General features: G+C 42.9%; 1 protein-coding gene across 2 annotated transcripts in view; it reads left to right on the plus strand.

Moving 5' to 3' along the window:
• Positions 1-20147, plus strand: part of Akap7 (A-kinase anchoring protein 7) — a 137351-nt gene extending 117204 nt beyond the window's left edge. Inside the window, exon 8 of one of the 2 annotated variants that reach the window (XM_059272638.1) lies at positions 19583-20147. In XM_059272638.1, the coding sequence (XP_059128621.1) occupies positions 19583-19776 (194 nt within the window). In that variant the 3' untranslated portion in view covers positions 19777-20147. Of the gene's footprint in view, positions 1-18724; positions 19449-19582 lie in introns of those variants that run through there. The other variant, XM_059272637.1, reaches the window with a different exon arrangement.
• The last annotated feature ends 2212 nt before the right edge of the window (positions 20148-22359 follow it).

Consider the following 22359-nt stretch of genomic DNA (forward strand, 5'->3'; position numbering starts at 1 on the left):
TTGTGAATATTATTTTTAAGTACCTTATTTTTGTTAGATATATGCTCTACATTCTTGCTTCTGCTGTTTGGAGGGAATAGTGGGTATCCCTCAAACTAGTTCTGTCATTCTGTCTTGAAGACACTCACTGCCAGACTCACAGACAGACGAATGAATAGTTGAGGAGTTAGGCCTGCAGCCAGTGCAGATCAGCACTGAGAATGATAGATCTTTTGCCCATCAAAGGGAACCAAAGGCTCATGTCAGGGCCCAAGGCAGCAGAGAGGTCTGGGGAGTTCTGAGATGTGTCTGGGAATCAGTCAGAGCGGAAATAGAAGGGACAATAAAATGTGTAGAGGCCGCGACAGGAATCAATACATCGAGACAGATTCTTAATGAAAAGGGAGGATCCATGAGAGGATGCATTGGCTCGGGAGTGCAAACAAGACAGCCTGCTTGCACATTATCAGCCCTCAACCTCTCCACCCTTGATTTCATGTACACATGTACATACACGTGTGCCTGTGTGTGTGTGTGTGTGTGTGTGTGTGTGTGTGTGTGTGTGTGTGTAGGGTTTTTTTTGAGATGGAACTCCTGGCCTGGGTCCTATTCAGTTTGGTGAGGCTGACTGTCCAGCTAGCTTCAGGGATCTTGCCTGTCTGTTTCTGCCTCCCCAGTGCTGAGATCATGTAAGCTTGCCACTGCCTTGGCATTTTTGTGTCATCCTGGGGGGTCGAACTCGGCTCCTTGTGCTTACACGGCAACCCACTTACAGAATGTTCGCCTCCCCAGCCCTCCTTCAGCTTTGTGGTCCAGCCTTCTCAGCTTCTGCTTGGTGATGGGGACTGTGGCTTCCAGTAGCTTCTGTGTTCTCACCCTCGCTGGCCTCACTTGGTTATGGAGGCAGGCCTTCCCTCAGCTCTGGGAAGCAGTGAGTTTTTCTCTCCTTCCCACATCGAAAATCAGGAACTGCATCTGGATAGCCCGTGTGTCACTGCTCACCCCACTTTCTACAGGGCTCCCAGAGAGCTATGGAGCTGGACTGCGTGGTCCACAGGGTAACCTCGGTGAAGTTTTTACAGCTCTGCAGAAACCTCTTGGAAAGTGAGGGGAGCAGTAACCCTCAGGGAGAAGTGAGTGGGTGGTCTCATCATCTTGTTTGCTTAGGGAAAAGGTGGGAGGAAGGTATGGAAGCGGTGTGGGGTAGATGTGGGCACAAGGCGTGTTCAGCAACGGAGCAGGCTGGTCCAGAGCGGGCTCTGGGCTCCTGACATCGAGAATCACCATGCTGCTGCTCTTCTCTGAGTTTGAGGACATTGGGAGTCCAGTGGCTCTATGATCCACCCCTCTGTGACCCGTGGTCTTTACTTATTAAAATTTCTTTTTATTGGTCCCGTTTTTTTTTTTTTAATTTTTTTGTTCTAGCTTAACTCTGCTACTGTATTTTTATGCTAATGACTGTATCAGCTTTTTTGGGACTTTAACAAAAAGGAATGAATGGCCGGAAGGACACCCTGTGATGGAAGGCTTGTCATGATTACCAGGAAGACGAGAGAGCAAAGCTGAGATGTGAATGACTGTGACATTTATCACAAATGCGTGACACGTTCTGTAGTAGGTGTGTTCTTGGAGGAGCTGCATACAAATTGAACTTGACGTGATTATTTTTACAATGCTCCCCATTTGAGTTGAGCGCATGTAGAAACCTCAAACCATCTGTATCGTGCTATTCCTGGTACAGTCTGTTTATATGTCTGCTGGACACCTTTTGCAAGATTAATTAATTTACAGTAGTGCTTCTCTATACCAGAATGGGACATCATTTAAAAGAGTGTGGTTTAAGCTATACAGAATAGTACGTAACACTGCTGGAAGGCAGCTGCACTCACTACTACACCACCTGCACATGCAATATAAACTTCTCGTCTGCAGTTATTTCTGCACCGTTTCAGGAACCAGTGGTGGTGCTGGAGAGATGGCCCAGTGCCCTGGATAAGAGGGAGTGCTGCTCTCGTGCAGGACCCAAGCACTCAGTTCCTAGCACTCAGGTTAGAGGGCTCCCCATCCTATGTACCCCAGCTCCTGTGGATCCAACACTGTCTGCTGGGCTCTGCAGGCACCTGCACTCACACACGTCTGTACCCTGCCCCCTCACAAATACACACAATTAAAGATAAATATCTTTTAAAAAGAAGAAAACGAAAGTGCTTACTGTTAAGCCAACCACTTCAGTCAGTGTTTTGTATTGTCTTAATTTTTTTTCTTTTTTGAGACAGGGTTTCTCCATGTAGTTTTTGGTGCCTGTCCTGGATCTTGCTCTGTAGACCAGGTTGGCCTCGAACTCACAGAGATCCGCCTGGCTCTGCCTCCCAAGTGCTGGGATTAAAAGCATATTGTCTTAATTTTTTCAACAGCCTTGGACTGTAGAAATGCTATTATGTATAGTTTATAAATAAAAAGAGTGAGACATAGAAAGGCTGGATGACTTCCATGGGGACACAGGTATAACATTCTGACCCTATAACTTGAGAAGAGGCATTAAAATATTTTATAAGTCTCATTGTAGAATGAAAAATACTACAGAAAAGATAATTGTATAAAGTTGTAGATAGAGATTAGTATTGTGGTACAATGTCAAAAGTGTGATGTTTTAGGGCCACACTGATCTGTACTTAAGGTACAGCTTTGGCAGGTTTTAGTCAGGTAGAGCTAGGCAAAGTCTCCTGGTTCCCACATCCTCAATTTGACACATGTAGAAATTGAATTGAGCTTTGGACCAATGTCTGTGGGAGAAAGTCCACATTACAGGTACTTACTGGGAGGCAGGTGTATTATTATTTAGGAGATTTCATGAACACGGTTACCAGGAGCGGGGGTTGAAAAGCAGCAGAAGTGAGGACTCCGTGTGTGGACAGTAGGTCCTAGGGCATGCGGTGATGGACTTGGCTCCTCATACTTAGCACTCTGGGAAATAGGTTCCAAGCCAGCAGTTCTCAACCTGTGGGTTGTGACCCCCATGGAGGGATCACATATCAAATCCTTACATTACGATACATAACAGTAGCAAAATTACAGTTGTGAAGCAACAATGACAAAAATTTCATGGTTGGGCGTCACCACACCACGAGGAACCGTATTAGAGGGCCGCAGCGTTAGGAAGGTTGAAAACCACTGCTAAGCAGCTGCAGCGGGTTCAGACTCTGGCTCCATAAGGGGGAGCAGTAAGATCAGTTCAGGTCATTTCTGGCCTCCTTCTACCCGTGTTTCCAGCACCCCCTTTCCCTATGGAAACCAAGCTCATGGCCCGCAGAGGAAGCCTAGCGTAGTGGTGACTGTCCCTTGCCTAGCTGGTGCCATCTGTGTTTGTTCCTTACTCACATTTGAATTGACTGGGAGCCGTTCTAGACTTGGAGAGCAAGTATTCCAGCAGCAAACACCCGCTGATGGACCATGTCCACTTACACACCGCCCGTGCGGTGTTCAACAAACACACATGCTAGCTTAATTTTCTAAGGAAGGTTTCTGGTAGAAGTTTCGAGTAAGTTGGTAGTCATAAGACACTGAGAAAAGAAAAATCCATTCTAAGTTACTTTCTTCAGTCATCTTTTTGTTAAGTTAAACACATAAATTAAAGAGGTCACCAGGCTTCGGCTTTTCCCGGAAGGTGGTGCTCTGTTTCCTTCTTCATTTTTACTCCCTGTGCCCTGGAAAGGTGGCCAAGGATGGCGTTTGTCTTGACTTTGCTTTGCTGACTGATCATCTTATCTTTTCATGCTTACCATTTTCGTTCATCGTTATTGCTTTTTAAATGTCCAGTGGACTTTGCCCACAGTTAGCCAGGGTTCACAAGCAAGTGTGCTTGCCAAACACGTTTGTTTACCCTGGTTTTCATGTGCAGATTTTAAAAGGCATTTACTAGCCATCAAAGCCAAACCAGGACATGTAACCTATTTCACGTGTTTATAGCTGAGAAACTGGAAAAGTTTGCAGTTTGAATTCCACTCTCTTCACCCACTGGAGGTTTAGTGTAGGACTAGGTGGCTGAGTTAAAGACAGACAAAATTGAATAATTTAAAAATATTTCATTTTTTGTTGAAGTATATGTTTTCAGGTTGAGGGTGTAGCTTACTTGGTAGAATGCTTGCCTAGAATTCATGAAGCTCTGAGTTTGATAGCCAGTGTTGTGTAAGCTGACTGTGGTTGGCACATGCATGCTGTCCCAGTCCTCTTGAGGTGAGATAAGAAGATCAATTCAAGCTTATCTGCAGATACATAGGGTGTTTGAGGTTAGCTAATGTGCTAGAGACTGCTTAAAAAACAGAAACACACACATGTGCACACACACACACTCATACATACATACACACACGAAGTATTCATGATATTCTCAGCTACTCTGTACTTATTCTGACGGTTTAGTTTCCTCCTAAAGAGGTGACTGCTTATTTACAACAAAATTAAGACAAATGAAGAGAAATCACTTAGTCAATAGCAAATGTAGTATTTTCTTCTTAAGTAATAGGAATGTGTGAGCTAAACTTACTCACGTAGCAGTGTTCTGAGAATTGACATTATACCTCAGTAGTTGAAACAAACCATCATTCTTTGCAGATAAGCCTTAAAACGTTGTGCATATCTTAGAATATGGAAGTTTAGTTTGATCCTACAAGGGAGCACACGCTGAGCACCCTCCTCAGCATGGCCTCGGAGCTTCCCAGCCTTGTCGCTGTCCTTTTTCTCTCACCTTGTCAGTCACCATGCACCAGAGCAAGACGCCATTAGCCACACAGGCCGCACTAGTGGTATGCCAGGTGGTGTCATGTCATGCCACGCTCTTCTACTGGGTCCACCTGAGAAACATTGACTCAGTTTACAAAATCTGACTCAAGTGTCAACCTCCTCCTCCTACATGAGGACATGAGGTTTTGAGTATTTTGTCTTTGATGTGACCAGTCTTATTTATTTATTTATTTATTTATTTATTTATTTATTTATTTATTTATTTATTTATGTTTTAAAGATATTATACTTGGCGTGGAATTTGGGACATCTATATAGCCAAGGATGACCTTGAACTTCTGATCCCCCTTCTTCTGTTTCTTGATTGCTAGGACAGTTAAAGACAGACAAATGTCCCAGGACTTCCAGTTTATGAACCAGGGCTTTGGGCCCATTAGGCAAACACTTTACCAACTGAGCCACATCCCAGCCCTTGTCTGTAGTCTTTTAAATGTTATATTTATTTATTTAGCATGTACAGGCGTTCTGTCTTCGTGTATGTGTTGTATGATATTTTGTTTGTGTTCTGACAAATAAAGCTTGCTTGAAAGATCAGAGCAGCAGAGCAGTAGCCACCAGAGTGTTTTTACTCTATGAATCTTCAGACCAAATGAGGCTGAGATCCTTCTCCACCCACCTTATATTCCTGTCTCTACCTCCCTAGTGCTGGGATTAAAAGCATGCACTACCGCCACCCAGCTCTGTTTCTCTTTTTGACTGGTTCAATCTCGTGTAACCCTGGGTGGCCTTGAATTCCTGATCTTCGTGCTTCCTCCTCCCAAGTGCTGGGATTAAAGGTGTGTGCCACCACTGCCTGGCCTCTGAGGTTAACTAGTGGCTAGCTCTGCCCTCTGATCTCCAGGCAAGCTTTATTTGTCGGAACACAAACAAAATACCATACAACATGTATGTCTGTGCCCCATGTGTATGCCTGGTGTCTGCAGAGTAGAAGAGGGGGTCAGTTGCCCTGGGGTTGGAGTTACAGATGGTTGTGAGCTGCCATGTGGGGAGGGGGAATCAAACCTTGGTCCTTTGGATGAGCAGCTTGTGTTCTTACCCGCTGAACCACTTCTCCAGCCCGTTAGTCTTTATTTGTGTATCCACTCTGTATTGTTCCTCCTTTCTTCAGAGGACTCGTGACCTTTTATTATTTACTGTCATGAGTTTCTATTGACCTGCAGGTTTTCCGAAGGTAGGGCCATGTTGGATTCATTTCTATATTCATAATGCAACTGCTTATCACAGATAGAGGGTGCTTAGTGGATGTTTCTGGAAGGAAAGGTGGACATAGGAAAGAGAGAAGGTGGAGAGAGGAGGGAGGAAAGAGAAAAACTTGGGAGGAGGGACAAGAAGGAAGAAAGAATAATTGGAAGGGCAAAGAAGGAATGGAAGGAGGAGTTGTGTTGTGACAATCAATATACGGTACTCAGGACTGAGAATTTTCAGTGGAGGATGAAGTACTGTGAGTGAAGCCTGAATTTTCCTGTTCTCCTGTCAATCATCTGGTCCTGGCATTTCTCACATTCTCATCGCTTTGCCCCAGAATGAGAGTTCTACAGGCTACCTACCTGGGGTAGGTGTTCTGGGCGGGCTAAGCTTTGTGCGCAGAGAACTCCAGATTCCCATTTCTGAGGCTGTGGCATCCTACAGAGGTCTTGTAAACCCATGATGTCATTCCTTAACACTCCTCTTACCTCACGAGAAGCTTGTAAAAACCAAGTGGGATAATGTTTCTAACCCTGCTTTGCAAAGCAGGATTCCCTCAAAACAGATGGAGGAAGCTGTCCCTGATATTGGCGTTGTGGCCTCTGGAAGTGTTCTCAGTCTGGCATTTCTCCTGACCTGGGTGTGCCCATATTGCTTATAATGGGTCAAAGTGGCAGCCATAACTTATGATTTATGTTATTTGATTAGATTGGTTGGCACCGTTTACTCGGCTGACCTACCTTGGTGAGCACAGCATTCAGAATGGGAAAGCACCCTTCCTTTCTGCTTGAGTTGAGCCCGAGTTTAGAATTTAGAAAACAAGCTTAGAAAGAAAAGCGTGTGTTATCACGAGCAGGCGTTTTAGTGAAATAACCAAGAAATCGAAAGTTGGCTATTACGTTTATGTCCTGCTCTCTTGAAATAGATGGCTAATCAGATGCACGATGCATACAGCAGTTAAGATTCTAAGCATGGCTTCATTTTCAGGCTCCATGTTTTCTGCTGGTCAAGAGATAATTACTTGAACATTTATACTTGTGACATGTTTCTTTGTCCTAAAAATATATTTTCAATGACACACATCCTTCTTCTGATACCCCTGCAGACCCAGATTTGCATTAATAATATCTACCTCATTTTTTATGATTCAGAATCGTCCATCTCAGTCTGTCCTGCACTGAGTGACCCAGAGTGGCCTTAGGAACCAGTTAGGGACCTCGAAAATTCCCGAATTTCAACTGGAACAAATGCAGGAACAGGAACTGCGATTCAGGGAGGAAACTCCGTAGTTTCTACAAGATAGTAATTTGTAATGTGGACTCATAGGTGGAGTCTACAAATAACACAGCAAATCCTGAGGAAAACGAACCGCGCAGAGTCCGGCACCCCCATGAGGCAGATTTCCACAACAGAGACAGCGATCACCTGCCACTCTCACCCTGGGGGTCGGTTTAGTTTGTTCTACAGCAGATTGCTGCAGATGATATGTCTGAGACACAGAAGGGAAAAAGAAAAACAATTTACTTGGCTCCCACTTACACTCACAAGTCACTCCAGTCAATTTTATGGAAAATATTTTGATATTGAACACAACAGAAAACTATGATTCACAGGGAAAGCAAGTGAGAAGCAGGCCTGCAGCTGTGAGATTACACACGTTGCCGTTGAGATGTGTCTTAAAATAGTGCGGAGTCGAGAAGTCATCCGTACGGGCAGCCACAGGCTAACTGCAGAGTGACAGGCGGGAGACAGCCAGCGAGCCCCATTTGACCCCCATAGACACAACACTGGGTGTTCATCACCGGGAAGAAGCTGTTCCCGTTCACATTTTTAAAAGGGAAGTGTATTTTACATATGGTTAATCTGCTCTTGCTCATGTCTAGTTCTGTGAGTTTTGATGAACGTAAGAATCATAATAACCACAAGCGAGGTCATAGACAGCTCCACCACCCTCCAAAACTGTTCCAGATTCCTTCCTGTTGATCTCCCAGCTCCCAAGAACCACTGGTCTGTTTCCCATCTAGCTTTGCCTTTTACATAATATCAAATATGAGATCACACAGTATGTGGTCTCTTTGGTTTGACTTCTTTCACATCACATATTTTAGAATTATCTGTGTTGCAGCATGTGCCAGGGTTTCATTCCTCTGTAACATTCTTTCATTGCATGGATGTATCACAGCCTTTCGGTTCAATTCGTCAGATGAAGGGTGTTTGGGTAGATTCTAGTTTAGGGCACTTTTGAATAGAGCTACTCCAGACATTGGTGTAAGTGATTTGGTGAGCGTATGATGTCATTTCATCTGTTTTCAAGTCAAGCTAGAGGTGAGATTGCTGGATAGTGTAGTAAGAATATACTCAAATTTTATAAGAATTTCTCCAAATTCCCCAAACTGGGATTTTTGCATTCCCACCAGTAATAGTAGTTCTACTTGCTTGCTTCATGTCCTCAGCAACCTGGTGTGTTGTGTGTCCCTTTAACTGAGTCATTTGAGTGGGTGAGTAGTGTCGTCTCACTGTGACTGTAATTTGCCTTTCCCTGATGACTAATGATGTTGACTGTCTTTTGCCACACTTCTTGGCCATCCATACATTTTTGTTGTTGTTTTGTTTTTGAGACAGGGTAACTCTACATAGCTCTGGCCATTCTACAACTCACTATATATACCAGGCTGGCCTCAAACCAGAGATCTGCCTGCCTCTGCATCCTGAGTGTGGGGATTAAAGGCTTGTGCCACCATCACATCCAGGCTCCATGCATACATCTTTTGTGGAGTAACTCTTCAGTTTTTTGGGTCATTCTTATATTTGATTGTTTTCTTATTCCATTTTAAAATACCTATTTATTTATTTATTTATTTATTTATTTATTTATTTATTTATTTTTGGTCTTTCAAGACAGGGTCTCTCTGTGTAGCTCTGGCTGTCCTGGAACACTCTATAGACCAGACTGGCCCTTGAACTCACAGAGATCTGCCTGCCTTTGCCTCCTGAGTGCTGGGATCAAAGGCATGCACCACCACCACCTGGCTGCGCTTTGGTTTTATGGTCAAATTCTTTAAAGGCTGTGCTTTCCAGATATTTTCTCTCACTCTGTGGTTTGCATTTTATTTTCTTAATGGTATTGTGAGGGAAACAAAAGTTTTGTTTTTTGATGAAGCCAAGTGTATCTTTTTTTTTTTTTTTTTTGTAGTTAATACTTTTGATGTCCTAGTTAAGAAACTCAAGGCCACTAAGAAGCTCTTGGGTAACCTCATCTACATGCTTTGTGTTTTGAGCCCTAATAGTCACCTATGATCCTACTTGAGTTAATTTGCGTGTGTGGTCTGCACTACAGGATGAGAGGTGTGTTTGCTTGTTAGCTTGGCATGAGTATCTAGTGATTCTAGTACCATTTCTTAAGATTACCATAACACATTTAATTGCTTCTGTACCTGTGTTGACAATCACTTGGCTTAGATGGCTTTGGATCTGGTTTTTATCTTGAGACTTACTTTGAAATCACAGCAGCAAAGGCAGTGTGGTATTGGTATGAAGTTAGACACATACATCAGTGAAACCAAACAGACATTTCAGAGATAGACAGAAATCTGTAAGATCGCCTCAGCAAACCAATTATAGTAAGGAGCATTGATTGGTCTGTAGAGGTTTTGTTTCTCACAGTCTGGTTTGGCTAATTAGGACGGATTCCCTCTCTGATTGATTGATTGATTGATTGATTGGAAGACTGAATTGCTAAGGTTTCTTCTTAAAATGTTTGGTAATTTTCCTCTTTTTACAGTACAGCCAGCTTTCTGGGCCCTTTTCCTGATTTTCAATAATTGGTTTCTTTAACAGGTGCAGGTTGTTCAACTCATCAGTTTTCCCTCTGAAATGCAGTGGAGTAGTTTGTGTCCTTCAAGGACAGATGCTTGTTTGTGTCATTTGTTCATGATGTTATTGGGACAAAATTGCTCATGGTATTTAAATATTAATCTCAATGTTTGAGTAGTCGATGGTGATGTTCTCCATCACATTTTTTAATAATAATTTTTTATTAATAAAATATTTTTTATTAATGCATACTTACTAAATTTTGTTCCCAAATAAGATCTAGATAGAGCTTTATTAGTTCCACTAATTTCTGCTCCCAAAATCAGCTCCACATTTAGTGTCACTGATTTTTTTGTAGAATCACCAAGTTAAAGGCTGGCCCTTGGAGGGGATCAAGCCTAGCTCTACATCCTTCTTTTAGCTGGCCTTGGGGTTAAATAGTTCTTTTTTTCTCTGTTCTTAATGTGGCAGCCTTCATAATGGATCTCTAAGTTTTCTCATTTTCTAATAAAATTCTTAATAGTATAACATTTGTTATAAATTGGGATATGTTTGGTTTTGTTTTTCATATATACTCTCCCTTTTAGATAGTCTATTCATATCTATCCTCCGTCTGTCTCATAACTATTCTTAAGATAATGCTGAGGACTGAACCCAAGACCTTACTTACATTTGCTAGGCAAGTACTCTCCATGAGTTAAGTCCTCAACCCCGCTAAAAGCTTTGAAGTATTTGAGTTAGTTTGAATATCTTCAGTCCGTGAGTTATTTTAAGGGATGTTGTTTAACTTCTATATTATTGAAGAATTCTCGAGATACCTGTTATGAATTTCTTAATTTGACTCCATCGTGGCTTGAGACTGTGGACTGAGTGTAGTCATTACTTCTTCATTCTTCAGCTTGTTTTATGGGTGAGAAAATGATCTCTCTTTGGTAAAAGTTTTCTGTGCACTAAAAATGATTTTTATTCTGTGGTTGCAGAGTGGGGTCTTGTATAATTTTTATTGAGGTGGATTTGTTTATAGTGTGATTCAAATAATCTGTATTTTCCTGAAATTTCTCCATGTGGTATCAGGTCTTGAGAGTGACCTTAAAATTTCCAACTGCAATAGAGCGTTTGCATGAACTTTTTAATTCTGTCGGTTGGCCTCGGGTACAGAGGTGCTGTAGTCTGAGGAGGCTCCTCCACCTCAGGGGTTGCCAGTGGGGACATGGGGCTTTCAGCAGCGACATCAGATGAGGTGCCTTCATAAAGGGGCCACACCCAGGGCCTCCTGCCTGCATGCCTTCCTGCCCTTTACCATAGTGCAAATTCCAGAGCCTTGAGTTTGGAATTCCCTCCAGAGCTGTGAGCAATGGAATTCTGTTACCTGTGGGTTACTCAACTTTCTATAATAGCAGTGTGGACAGACAGCACAGTCCTCATTGGGGATTTTATATCCTCTTGAATTGGTTCCTGTATGTTATATGATTTTTTCTCTCTTAATAATTTCTGTTTTCTGAGGTCTCAGTGTCTGATATGGATTATCTGGCCTTCTTTTGGTAATCATCACTGTGGTGAATCTTCCATCCTTTACCTTTGATTTTTTTTTTTTTTGTCTTTATATTTGAAGTGAAAGTTTTTGGTAGACATCATAGTTAACTCTTGGTTTTACCCAAATTAAAACTCTCTGACCTTCAGTTGGTGAGTTTGGGCCATTTGCAGAGTTAGAGACTATAAAAGAGAAACATCTCTTAAGAAAATGGAGGTAAGAGAGTCCTTAGGGAGACTGACTTATAAATACAACTTTGTCTTTCCCCATCTTTGATATAACTATATGAACCATGGTCTGTAGGGCCTAGGTGATAGGAGTCATCCTAAGGGTTTTAGTGTTTTGTTTGTGTGTTGTGGGGAGAGCTTGGGTGCAGACCAAGAGGAGCTTCATTTACATGGGACATACAGCCAAATCCTTCTGCAGACAAGGGTCCAAGGACAGTGTCAGTTTATGATAACTTTGTGAGTAGCCCACAGGCCTGTAGTTAGTGCTTCATTTTCACTAGGCAGACAAAAGACAAGATGGCCACAGTTAAGAACAAAAGTCCTCTTCTAAGGCGGGTGTAATTAGGTTTCTAGAGCAGCAAGTGTAAATTTTGCGAGTAATGGGAAGATGCCGAGGTAGCCTGCGTTCAGATCCAAGTGAAGTTGTTGTTTCCATTCATTTCCTCCTTTGTGTTTCCAGCCCCCAATCCTTACTGTGGAACCCACACTGTCCCCTAACTTCTAGACCTCCTGCTTCTATCTTCCTAGTTCTGTGATTCAGGCATGGGACACCCATGTCTGGCCATTTTCACAACCCTGACTGCAGACCAGTAAGGCCGTCTGTGAGTGTACTGAAGCATCACCAAGGTGGCTTCCCCGACTGCTCTGCCGTCCTCAGTGACTATGAGCAATTGTTTGTGGGGAACTGCTGTCAAGCCCTACAGGCTACACAGGCACATCTGTGACCTTCAGCTTTGTTGCCAACATGGCACACTTTCCTCACGAAGTCTTGTCTCCTTGTGTCTCAAGGCCTAACTTGCCCACATTTGCCTCATTGACTTTGTTGAAAACACTCAAGAGTTTTTCCTAGTAGAGTGAGGGATTCTTTTCACACCAAGTATTGGCAAGCCACATGTGGCTTCAGTTTAGTGTGAGATGGACAGGCTTATGGAAGCGAAAAGCCCATCAGGCTATTGAGCCTTTCCTTTGTGGGGTTTTCTCCTTGGATCTTTCCAGAAAACCCGGCTTCAGTACCAACCTCTTCCATGCCTTCCTATTCCCCATTGCTGTTTCAGTAACTGGTTCTGCCTTGCTTTCCTTTGTTTGGACTTTTGAGACAATGTGTCTTGTAGCCAAGGCTTGTCTTGAACTCACTGTGTAGCCAATGATGATAACCTTGAACTGTGGCTCCTCCAACCTCTACCCTCCAAGTACTAGGATTATTGCATGGGCCGCCATAAGTAGCAGTGGTTTTTAATACCACTTATATTTCTCCCTGGGTGCAGCATTTCAGTGGAGAGACTTCCCATTTTCTGACCTTCCCTTTCTTGCTATTACTATTTTAATCACATTGGAAAGCCCCTTAGGTCAGGTGCTGTTTCCTAGGGAATCTTCTCCTCTTTGTTGGCTGTTTGTCTTTCCAGGCATCCTTTTTATAGTTTTCCAGCAGTGTGAGAGAGCCAAACCTTCCCACCAGTTTTCCTTTTGTGTTGTGTATGCCTTGGAACATTCATAGATCTCTCAGCTTTTCTTCTTCTGTGTTTTCTCATGCTAATGCAAACAGTATCCATAGGCCTTACGGCATAACACAATATGTTCTTTTTGTGGTATGGGGACAGCCGCAGAGCTGCTGCTGCAGCCTTGGGGGTCAGAGGAGCCCTGCTTTCCCAAAGAAGGCTTCTGACACTTGGTGTGTAGTGACAGTGGCTAATGTTCTCAGGTGTGAATGTTCTCATTTTGATGTCTCCCCACTGTACGTGTGCGCGTGTGTGTGTGTGTGTGTGTGTGTGTGTGTGTGTGTGTGTGTGTGTCTTTCCCCCTCCCTTCATCCTCCCTCTTTCATTCTTATGCAATATTTTCTGCTTCTTAAAAAATCAAATTACGCCGGGCGGTGGTGGCGCACACCTTTAATCCCAGCACTCGGGAGGCAGAGCCAGGCGGATCTCTGTGAGTTCGAGGCCAACCTGGTCTACCAAGTGAGTTCCAGGAAAGGCGCAAAGCTACACAGAGAAACCCTGTCTTGGAAAAAAACAAACAAACAAACAAACAAACAAACAAAAAATCAAATTACTATCTATTGATTTATTCTTGTCAGTACAGACAGGCACTTAGATGTTGTCAGTAAGTACTGGCGATCTCTAGAGCCTTACATGTGACATCAATCAAGCTTGTGTTGGGTCAGCTCGGCTAGTATGTTAAGACCAATGGAGCCACACCAAGACTCACCTTACATTATCCTAGAAGTTCTAAAATTTGCTTGCCACCACTCAGGAGTTCTTTTCTTTTTCCTTTTGGTTTTTCGAGACAGGGTTTCTCTGTGTAGTTTTGGAGCCTGTCCTGGATCTTGCTCTGTAGACCAGGCTGGCCTCGAACTCACAGAGATCCTCCTGGCTCTGCCTCTTGTGTGCTGGGATTAAAGGCGTGCATCACCACTGTCTGGTGAGTTCTTTTCTTTTTATGATCACAAAAAATAAACCTTATCACTGGCTTGTGTTGGTCACAAAGCTCTCAGATAAATATAAACAAAGACAGAATAATGGGTACAGACAGTGGATAAATGGTGCCACACTTGTAGAGAGTTACTTACTCCTAATTGCTCATGTGAAGTTTATTGAAAAATATCTTAATTTTGTGCCTTTCAGGACATACTGTGTTGAGTGGACTTATTCTCATTTAGTGAATGATACTTGGGGATAAGTTCACTTTATAGCCCAGAGTGGTCTAAAACTCAGTCTAAAGTACAGGCTAGACTTTCACTTACCCTCTGCCACAGCCTCCCAAGTGCTAGGATTGTTGGCATATGCCACCACATTTGACTGGGTTTTGTAGTTTTAAAAGATTTATCATTACTTATATATTTTTTAGGATTTTCATAGGAAATGATGAAGCTGGGTGTGGTGGTTTATGCCTATAATTCCTGCATTTGGAAGGTTGAGACGGGGATTATTGTCTGATGTCTGATCTAGCCATTCTAGGCTAGGTAATGAGTTCTATGCTGTCCTAGGCTACAGAGTGAGACTCGGTCACAAACACAACCACTAAAGATATGTCAGGGAGATTTCTCAACTGCAGTATCCAAAGCAAAAGTTAAGCTGTTTAAGTAGATATGAGAGTCAGTAAACCAAATAAACCAAGAAGGGATATTTTTGATCATGAGTTTGATGCTTTTGTTAGGAATATTTTTGTTAGTATCTCACTGGAATCAAAAGAGAGTGTGTATATTGCCATACTGTGATGAGCTACCATTGTTAACGAGGCATCAGGGAATGCCCTTTATCTTAGAGGTCAGTGTGAGGGACGACTGTCCTTATGCAAGTATTAGGCAGAGGAGAAATACAGCGTAACTTTAATCTGAAAATGTCTCTCTGTGTTGAAAACTGTAAGTCAAGTTCTCCCTGGAGTGAAGATTCTGGCTTCTTAGACAAGTGCATTCTTACAGAGCTCTGTGATAGGCCTTCCCAGGACACACATGTGTATGCATACATACATATATAGAAACGTTTACAGAGTTCCATGTAGCCTAGGCTGGCCCTAAGCTCCCTCTGTGGCCCAGGATAAGCTTTCGTTTCTCATCCTCCTGCCCTATCCTCCCTGAGTGCTGGGGTTACGGTCCTGTGCCACCATGCCCGGTTTGCTGTGAGGTCGTATTAATGGCCTGAGTGGATTTGCAGAAAGTATGTGAGAAAGCTCCAGTCCAGGTCTGATCTGGAAGATTTGCTAATTTGCTTGTTTTTGGTTGGTTAATGAAATAATTAGTTATTGTGATTGTTAATTTCTGATCACCATTGGGAGAAATATTTGTCTAATTGATCAGGTTCATCAGGCAAAATTAGTGTAGATTTTTTTCACATAGATATTTGAATTATTCTGAAATTCTCTGCTCTTATTTAGATTTAATTTTACATTTAAATTTCTGGCCATGGTGTGCTATTTATATAGAGCAATAACAATATTCAAAACTGTTGCTACTGCTTTCAAGGATTTCAATTAAAAATTCACTAGGCAGAACCAAAAAAAAATTTATTGAGCTCTTATTGTGATGGATAAACTGTGCCATATGTTAGGAGAGAGGAAGGTAGCAGAGACTGATCAGAGTTTCTGTCCTCAAGCCTGTGTATGTGTGTAGGGGGGCGGGACATGTACATATAGGTGGATGCATGTGTACATGTACATGTGAATGCGTGCACGTAGAAGCCAGAGATAGATGTCCGCTCCTTCCTTGATCACACCCCACCTTATGTGTTCTCAGTGAATCTGGAGTTTACCGATAGGGTAGACTAGTTGGCCAGTGGGCTCCAGGGATGCTCCTGTCTCTGCTTCCCCAGTGCCAGAATTACAGATGGGTACCACTGCACCCAGCTTTTTAGGTGGGTGCTGGGGGATCCCAACTCGGGTGCCATGCTTGCATCAGGGATGTTCCTGACTGAACCATCTTCCCAGCCACCAGACTGTGCCTTTGTTGATTCATTAAAAAAAAAAAATGTGCATAATTTAGAAAAGAACTTCTAAAAAAGCCAATAGGACCTTGTTTTGTTTTATTTTCTGCTGCATTTCTATAGGCTGAGAGAATGTGGGCTGCATTTCTATAGGCTGAGAGAATGTGGGCTGCATTTCTATAGGCACATAGTAAGTAGATCCTTTAGACACACTCATTGAATAAATGGCCAAATAGCCAATGACCATGTGCTATATACACAGAGTTACTGGAATCCTGTAGCAGTTCGCCCATCCAGCTGAGCGAGGAGAGGAACAGTTCATGGAGTAAGTAAAATATTGATTAGAAGGGAAAGGGTAGGGTCACCTAGTGACAGGGAATGGTCTGGAAGGGTATGTAAGCTTGTTTCTCTGGTAAGTGGAGATTTTATCTTATTTTTTCATTAACAAATAAATAGGCTTTTTGAGACAAAGTCTCCCTGTATATCCTGTCTGTCTGGCCTGGAGCTTGATCTGTAGATCAGGCTGGCCTCAAATCCACCAAGATCCTCCTGCCTCTGCCTCCTGAGCATCGTGATTAAAAATACACACCACCACCCCTCAGTCTGAAAGGGACATTTTAGAAAAGTTAATCTAGAGGCATTTTGTCAGGTGCCTTGTTGGCAGGAGAAATCGTGAAGCTTATGTTGACAGTGTTCTGCAATTAAGTGTGCTGATGGAGGGCACGGATGTGTCAAGGCTAATCAGGTTTTCAGATTGAGTGGCTTGGATAATAGTAAAAGCATGAGCAAAAATTGGACAGCCAGAAGGGAAATGAACATTTTTGTGGGAAGGCTTTTATATTTCAAACCTCTTTCTAGGAAAGATGTTGCGGAAAGGTCTTCCTCTGTAACGCAGGCTAGCCTTGAACTTCATCCTGAGTATGAGAATACTAGTCTATACCACAAACCCAGGGTATTTAAAATGATCTTAACATTTAAAGCCACGGAGACCCTTCACTGACAGAAATAACAAGGTCCATAATATTAGACCTGAGAGGGATTTTTGGAGAATGAGTTATTAATGAAATCCAATCTTGTTCTCTTACCAGTGAGAAAGCTGAGTAGAGTTCTGGAACTGTCCACAAACATCCAATCACTGGCCTGGGTGTAGAGCCTAGGTGAGAGGTTTAGACAGTCATTTACAGTGCCTTGAAAGGGACTTAAATAGCTCCTCTTCATTTGCATCTGATTTCCTGTTTTAAATTTGAAGAGCTACTAGACAGATAGTTGCCTGTAATGCATATGGAAATATCATCTGCACAGGGTAAATATTGTGCTATAAAATTGAGAGCAAATAATTTAAATATTAGGCACCATTTCCATGCATTCTTACTAGTAAAAATCTGAACTTTTGCCTAAAGTTATGTGAGTAATGAATTTTTTCTTCTTTTCCCAATATGATGTATCTGGTTAGTAGATTCTCTGTAATTATCACCAAGCCAAAGCTTACTCAATTCTGAACACAGTTTGCACTGCACATGTGCTGAGACTTCTGATCTTTGGCGCCATATTGCCACATTTGAGGGGAAGCAGTTGCAAAGGCATCTCTCTAGGTTGGTCTTCACCCATCCTTGCTTTCATTTGTGATGTCTGTCCCTAGGCAGGTTGGGGGGTGGCTGTCAGCAGAATTGGTCCTACATGTGTGGTGTAGACAAGTAACAGGGCTCTGAAGGCAGTTTGGGGCCAGGGATTACCTTTGCACATCTTCTTTTGTTCTCCACGCCCTGTTATATATGAGGATAGAAAATAGTATCTGTCTTCCTGCTTACGCTCACCGTATCCTCCTGGCCCAGACCCGAACATGCCAGGGTAGTCCTGGCTTTGTCTTCATGAGCCCGTGGGTGATGGCCCCACACTGAGCTCATCTGACTGTGGGCAATGTGAGGACTTCTTCAACACGATGCAGCTGCTTTCCCACCTCCATCAATGGAGGGAGGGACTTAGTGAAGGAGCCCCTTTGCCTTTCCCGAATAAAGAGAGGATTTGGAGAGTGGCAGGGTGATGCATAGCATGAGAACATGGGAGAAGTAGCTCTTTTACAAGACACTAAAGTGAGTACTTTACTTACACCTGGAGCGTCACTAGCAGGATAGCAGAATGATCAGAAGAGAGTGGCAGCTAGGAAGTTACCATAACGACCGTAACTCTTCTTGGGAGAATTTCCCGTCTCTTGAGTACAGTGATAGCAGTGAGATTTTAAACATAGAATGCTGGTCTTGCAGTCCTATTTTAAACCACTGCTACTGGCACTGGTTACCTCATTTGCCTTGGGGCGAGTGCTGGGAGTTTATCGACAGCCAGTCTCTGTGCCAAGCATTTAAAAATGAATGATCCCGAGTCATGAGATGACAGGGGAATCTTGGCTCCCTGATAATTAGCACTGGAGAGGGAGCAGCAGATCCAGATCTCCTTGGTGAATTCATGTGCCTGAGACCTCAGGTGGTGGGCAAAAACAGCTCCAACAGCAGTCATTAGCCTTGGGCGAGAGAGGAGCACAAAAGCCCTGTAGAAATGGGAAGGCCACAGCGCTCCCAACAAGGGCATGTCTAATGGACTGTCTCGAGCAATAGACAAAAGTCATAGGAAAAGGCAACCCATTCCTGTTGGATTTATAGATCCCATTTGCCAGAGTGAAGGACACTTGCTCTTTTGACTAGCTGAACTAGCTGGGCCCTGGTGGCCTCGTTGCTATGGCAATATGAGCTCAGTGACCTCTCTTCTCTTGTGGAATGTAGGTGAGAAGGACCGAGGGGAGCCTGAGGATGCCGAACTGGTCAGGCTCAGTAAGAGACTGGTGGAGAGCGCCGTGCTCAAGGCTGTCCAACAGTATTTGGAAGAAACGCAGAACAAAAAGCAGCCGGGGGAGGGGAACTCCACCAAAGCTGAAGAGGCCAATCAGAATGGCAAAGGCAGTGATAACAACAGGAAGTGAGAGTGGAACCTGTTGCCACTGCGCTGTGAAAAGCACCCCTGCCCCTCCGCTAAGTCGCAGACTGACTTGCAATGTGCTCTTTAAGTGTCTTGTTCAAGCCCCGGAGATCGCCTAACACGTTTAATGATCGATGGCGTTGGTGTTGCTGCGGCACAACAGAAGAGAATGGGGTGCTGGGGCCAGCAGAAGAAATTAATTCACAGAAGGACAATCCCAAGCTCATGTACCATCGAGCATGCGCGAGGGAGAGGGGGCACTTCCAGAAGGCCTGCCAGGTCGAGGGAGAGAACTCTCCACCGATGGAATACTGCCGTTTACATTGCTTAGAGCATTTGGCTACTTTATGTGAGGCCAAAACTTGCACACAGCTATCAAGTACTGAATTCTGTTTGTCACTGTTGAAATGATCATGAGTGTAGTGAGTCCACAATGTTTTGTGTTTGTCCCCGGTGTGGTGTTACCATGCAGTGATCTTTATTTACAGTAAATTAAGTTTCATGTAAATTATATATTTTTGGCAAAATGCAGTCTTTTCTATGGAATGTGGGTAACATTTTAAAGATTTTTTTTCAGCCTTATTTTGATAAGTCAGTGTGCCATACTTAATGTATTTCATTGATATTTGTACTTTAAATGTATTATATAATTTTTTTCCCCTTAGGCAAGAAACCAGTTGGGAGTCAAGACTTAATTAATGAAGCTTTGCACCGAGAAAGGATGGAGCTGAAGTCCAAAGTGAAACAGATAAAGGAACTTTTGCTAAAGCCTGAGACTCAGGCCATGATTAGGAAGGAGCTTTTTGAAGGAAGAGTTCTTAGCGACGGTGATCACACAGGAATGCTGATTTCTGCGTGACTTGGCTGTAGCTCTCCACTGCTGTTAGGACGGTGTAAAGTTTATGAACTCTCAGTCCGGTCCACAGCCCTTTGGTAAATAACCAGAGTGTTCTTACAGTTTCTACAAAGCTCACGAACCAACATTTGGTGAGGAATTAACAACTTCTTGCCAAAGAAAACATATTTTTGCCTTATCATCATCATCATCGGCTGAAATTGAGTTTTAGAATGTTTATTTGGGTGTTGTTGACTCATTTTATAGAAATAACTTCTTAATTAGCTGTTGTGAGATGTTCCATGGGTCCTTGCAGATAAAAAACACAACGTTGACTATGAAAAATCCTTTGTAGACAAAAACAGCAGAACTAAGTAAAACCAACAACAGTATTCTAAGGGACAGTATTCTGAGGGTTGCCTGCCTCCTGTTGATAAGGCCCTTTTTCCTTCAAAAGACAATGTCCGGCCTTGTCCAGTCTCACATTACTTTTGATGAGATTTTGAATGCTTATTGAGTATCAGTACTTGAATGAACATTTGTAAATGTAATCATTGCAGTCACTGGTTAAGAATGTTTTATAATATCCAAGTGTATTATTTTTCACTGATGAAAATGCAGTTTGCTTTTTCATTTCTTAAGTGTTTTTATTTCCTACTTCTCCGAAGACAAGCCCCAAGCCTCCCTGTGTTCTTCACAATTTGAATAGTTTGTACTGGTTCATTTTTAAAAGATCATTCTTAAAATGTTTCTCCCCGTTTAAATGATGTTTATTTGTAACAGCTTTTTCAATAGTCATTTTTAAATTGCTACTACTAATAGATGGTGGGGGAAGGAAATGATTAGAGATCAGATATGTATAATCTCACTTATATGATCCAGTTTGCTCATGGATTTTGCCTATTTTTTTCACTGGATAAATGATACAACATTAATTCGTAATGTAATACTTTAGGAGTTCCTACATTTTCATGCCTCTTAATAAACGTACTGTTTCCCTGTTGCTTTTCCTTTTCGTTCTTCTGGAAACCACTGGGTCCTTGTTGGTGTCCCCAAGTCATGAGCAGGGTCTCTGTAGTTCATTGTTTTCTGTCTTTGTGCTAAGGAAGTCCACCATCACATCACTGTTAACTTCAGACTGCTTCCTGATTTCAAATCAGTCAACTTCATACACAAGGAACAGCAGAACAAAATTCAAAGACAACCTGAGTGATGTCTTCAAAATAACTAATCCCGTGTCGCTAGATTCTTCCTCACAATGATGAAGAGGGCAAGTTCATCTAGATATACAGATCTGCTAGCTACTAGCTGTGAACCCCCTCCAAGAAGCCAGCCATGAACCTCCAGTGAGAGGGGCTGGCCATGAACCTCCCCCCATGGCTGGTTATGACCCCCCCATCAGTAGGCCATTAACCCCCCTCCCCCTGCGGCTGGTTGTGAACCACCCCCCTGCAGTTGGCCATGAACCCCTTCTGAGGGGCTGACCATGAATCCCCACTTTGTGGCTAGCCACAGCTCCCTTGTAAGCTGCCTACTGGGAACCCTCACTTAGCCAGGAAGGTCATTACAGATTTCCTTGAGTAACCCCAAAGGAAGGAAACAAAAATGCTTAGGCCTTTCCTTGTTTTTCTAAAGAGGACACAGCGTCCAGAGGTTGGGCTCCCTAGCCAAAGCCACAAAGATGTTAGGAATTTGGACCTGAGCCACAATTCAGTGGCCCCAGTGTTCCATCATAGCTCCTTTGGTGAAATCTGGTAATCCACATGAACAATTTCAGATTGATATTTCTTAGCATCATCTATATCTTCTCCTCAAGGAGTTATTCCTGATCTGAGTAGCTTGAAAGAAAAGTATTGTTTTCAACCCCAATTCCATGTCTTTCTGTTAACTTTAGTTGCCCGTCTATTTCCATTGTTAAATACCCATGAAGGCCAGGGCCATGTGCCAGGTGATTTGGGCGTATGCTTAAATTCCTTCCCTTAAGTGGTCCTAGTAGGAAGTAATTAGTACTTTCTAGACTAGGAAAACTGGAGACCTATGTGCTGAAATGGCCCAAGGATGTAAAGTGAACAAAAGATAGGGCTATATTTAAACTCAAATCTGTTCTACTTCAAAGGTGACACTTTCTACAATGGGCTATTTCCTCCCTTTACCAAATAAAACATTTCAGAAATTAAAGATGAGTAATAAAGTCCCTGAAACACACACACACACACACACACACACACACACCCCTGAATTTCTACAAATATGGGAGTGGTGAGCTAATACGATAGAAAACACATACCTAATGATTCTAATCCTTGTCAGTGGAATCCCCACATGAACCTGTTCACAAAAACACTGGACCAGGAAGCAACTGTTGCGTCTCGACTTGGACTTAACACTGATGGGTGTTCTTGAGCAAGCTAGTTCACTTTCTGAGCTTTGCTTCCAGGCCAGGTGGTTTCAAGGAGCCTAGGACCGTTTTCTTTGGGATTTACCTTGAAGCTGCCATCTGCTGGCTGCTGCACTGGGTCACATCATTCTGCCTTGTGACATTAGATGTGACCTTCTGGAGGATGTCCCCTCCTATTTTATGTATTGGTTGTCCGTTTCATGAAGCGA

The sequence above is a fragment of the Peromyscus eremicus genome, chromosome 8b, assembly GCF_949786415.1.
Source record: "Peromyscus eremicus chromosome 8b, PerEre_H2_v1, whole genome shotgun sequence".
NCBI lineage: Eukaryota > Metazoa > Chordata > Mammalia > Rodentia > Cricetidae > Peromyscus > Peromyscus eremicus.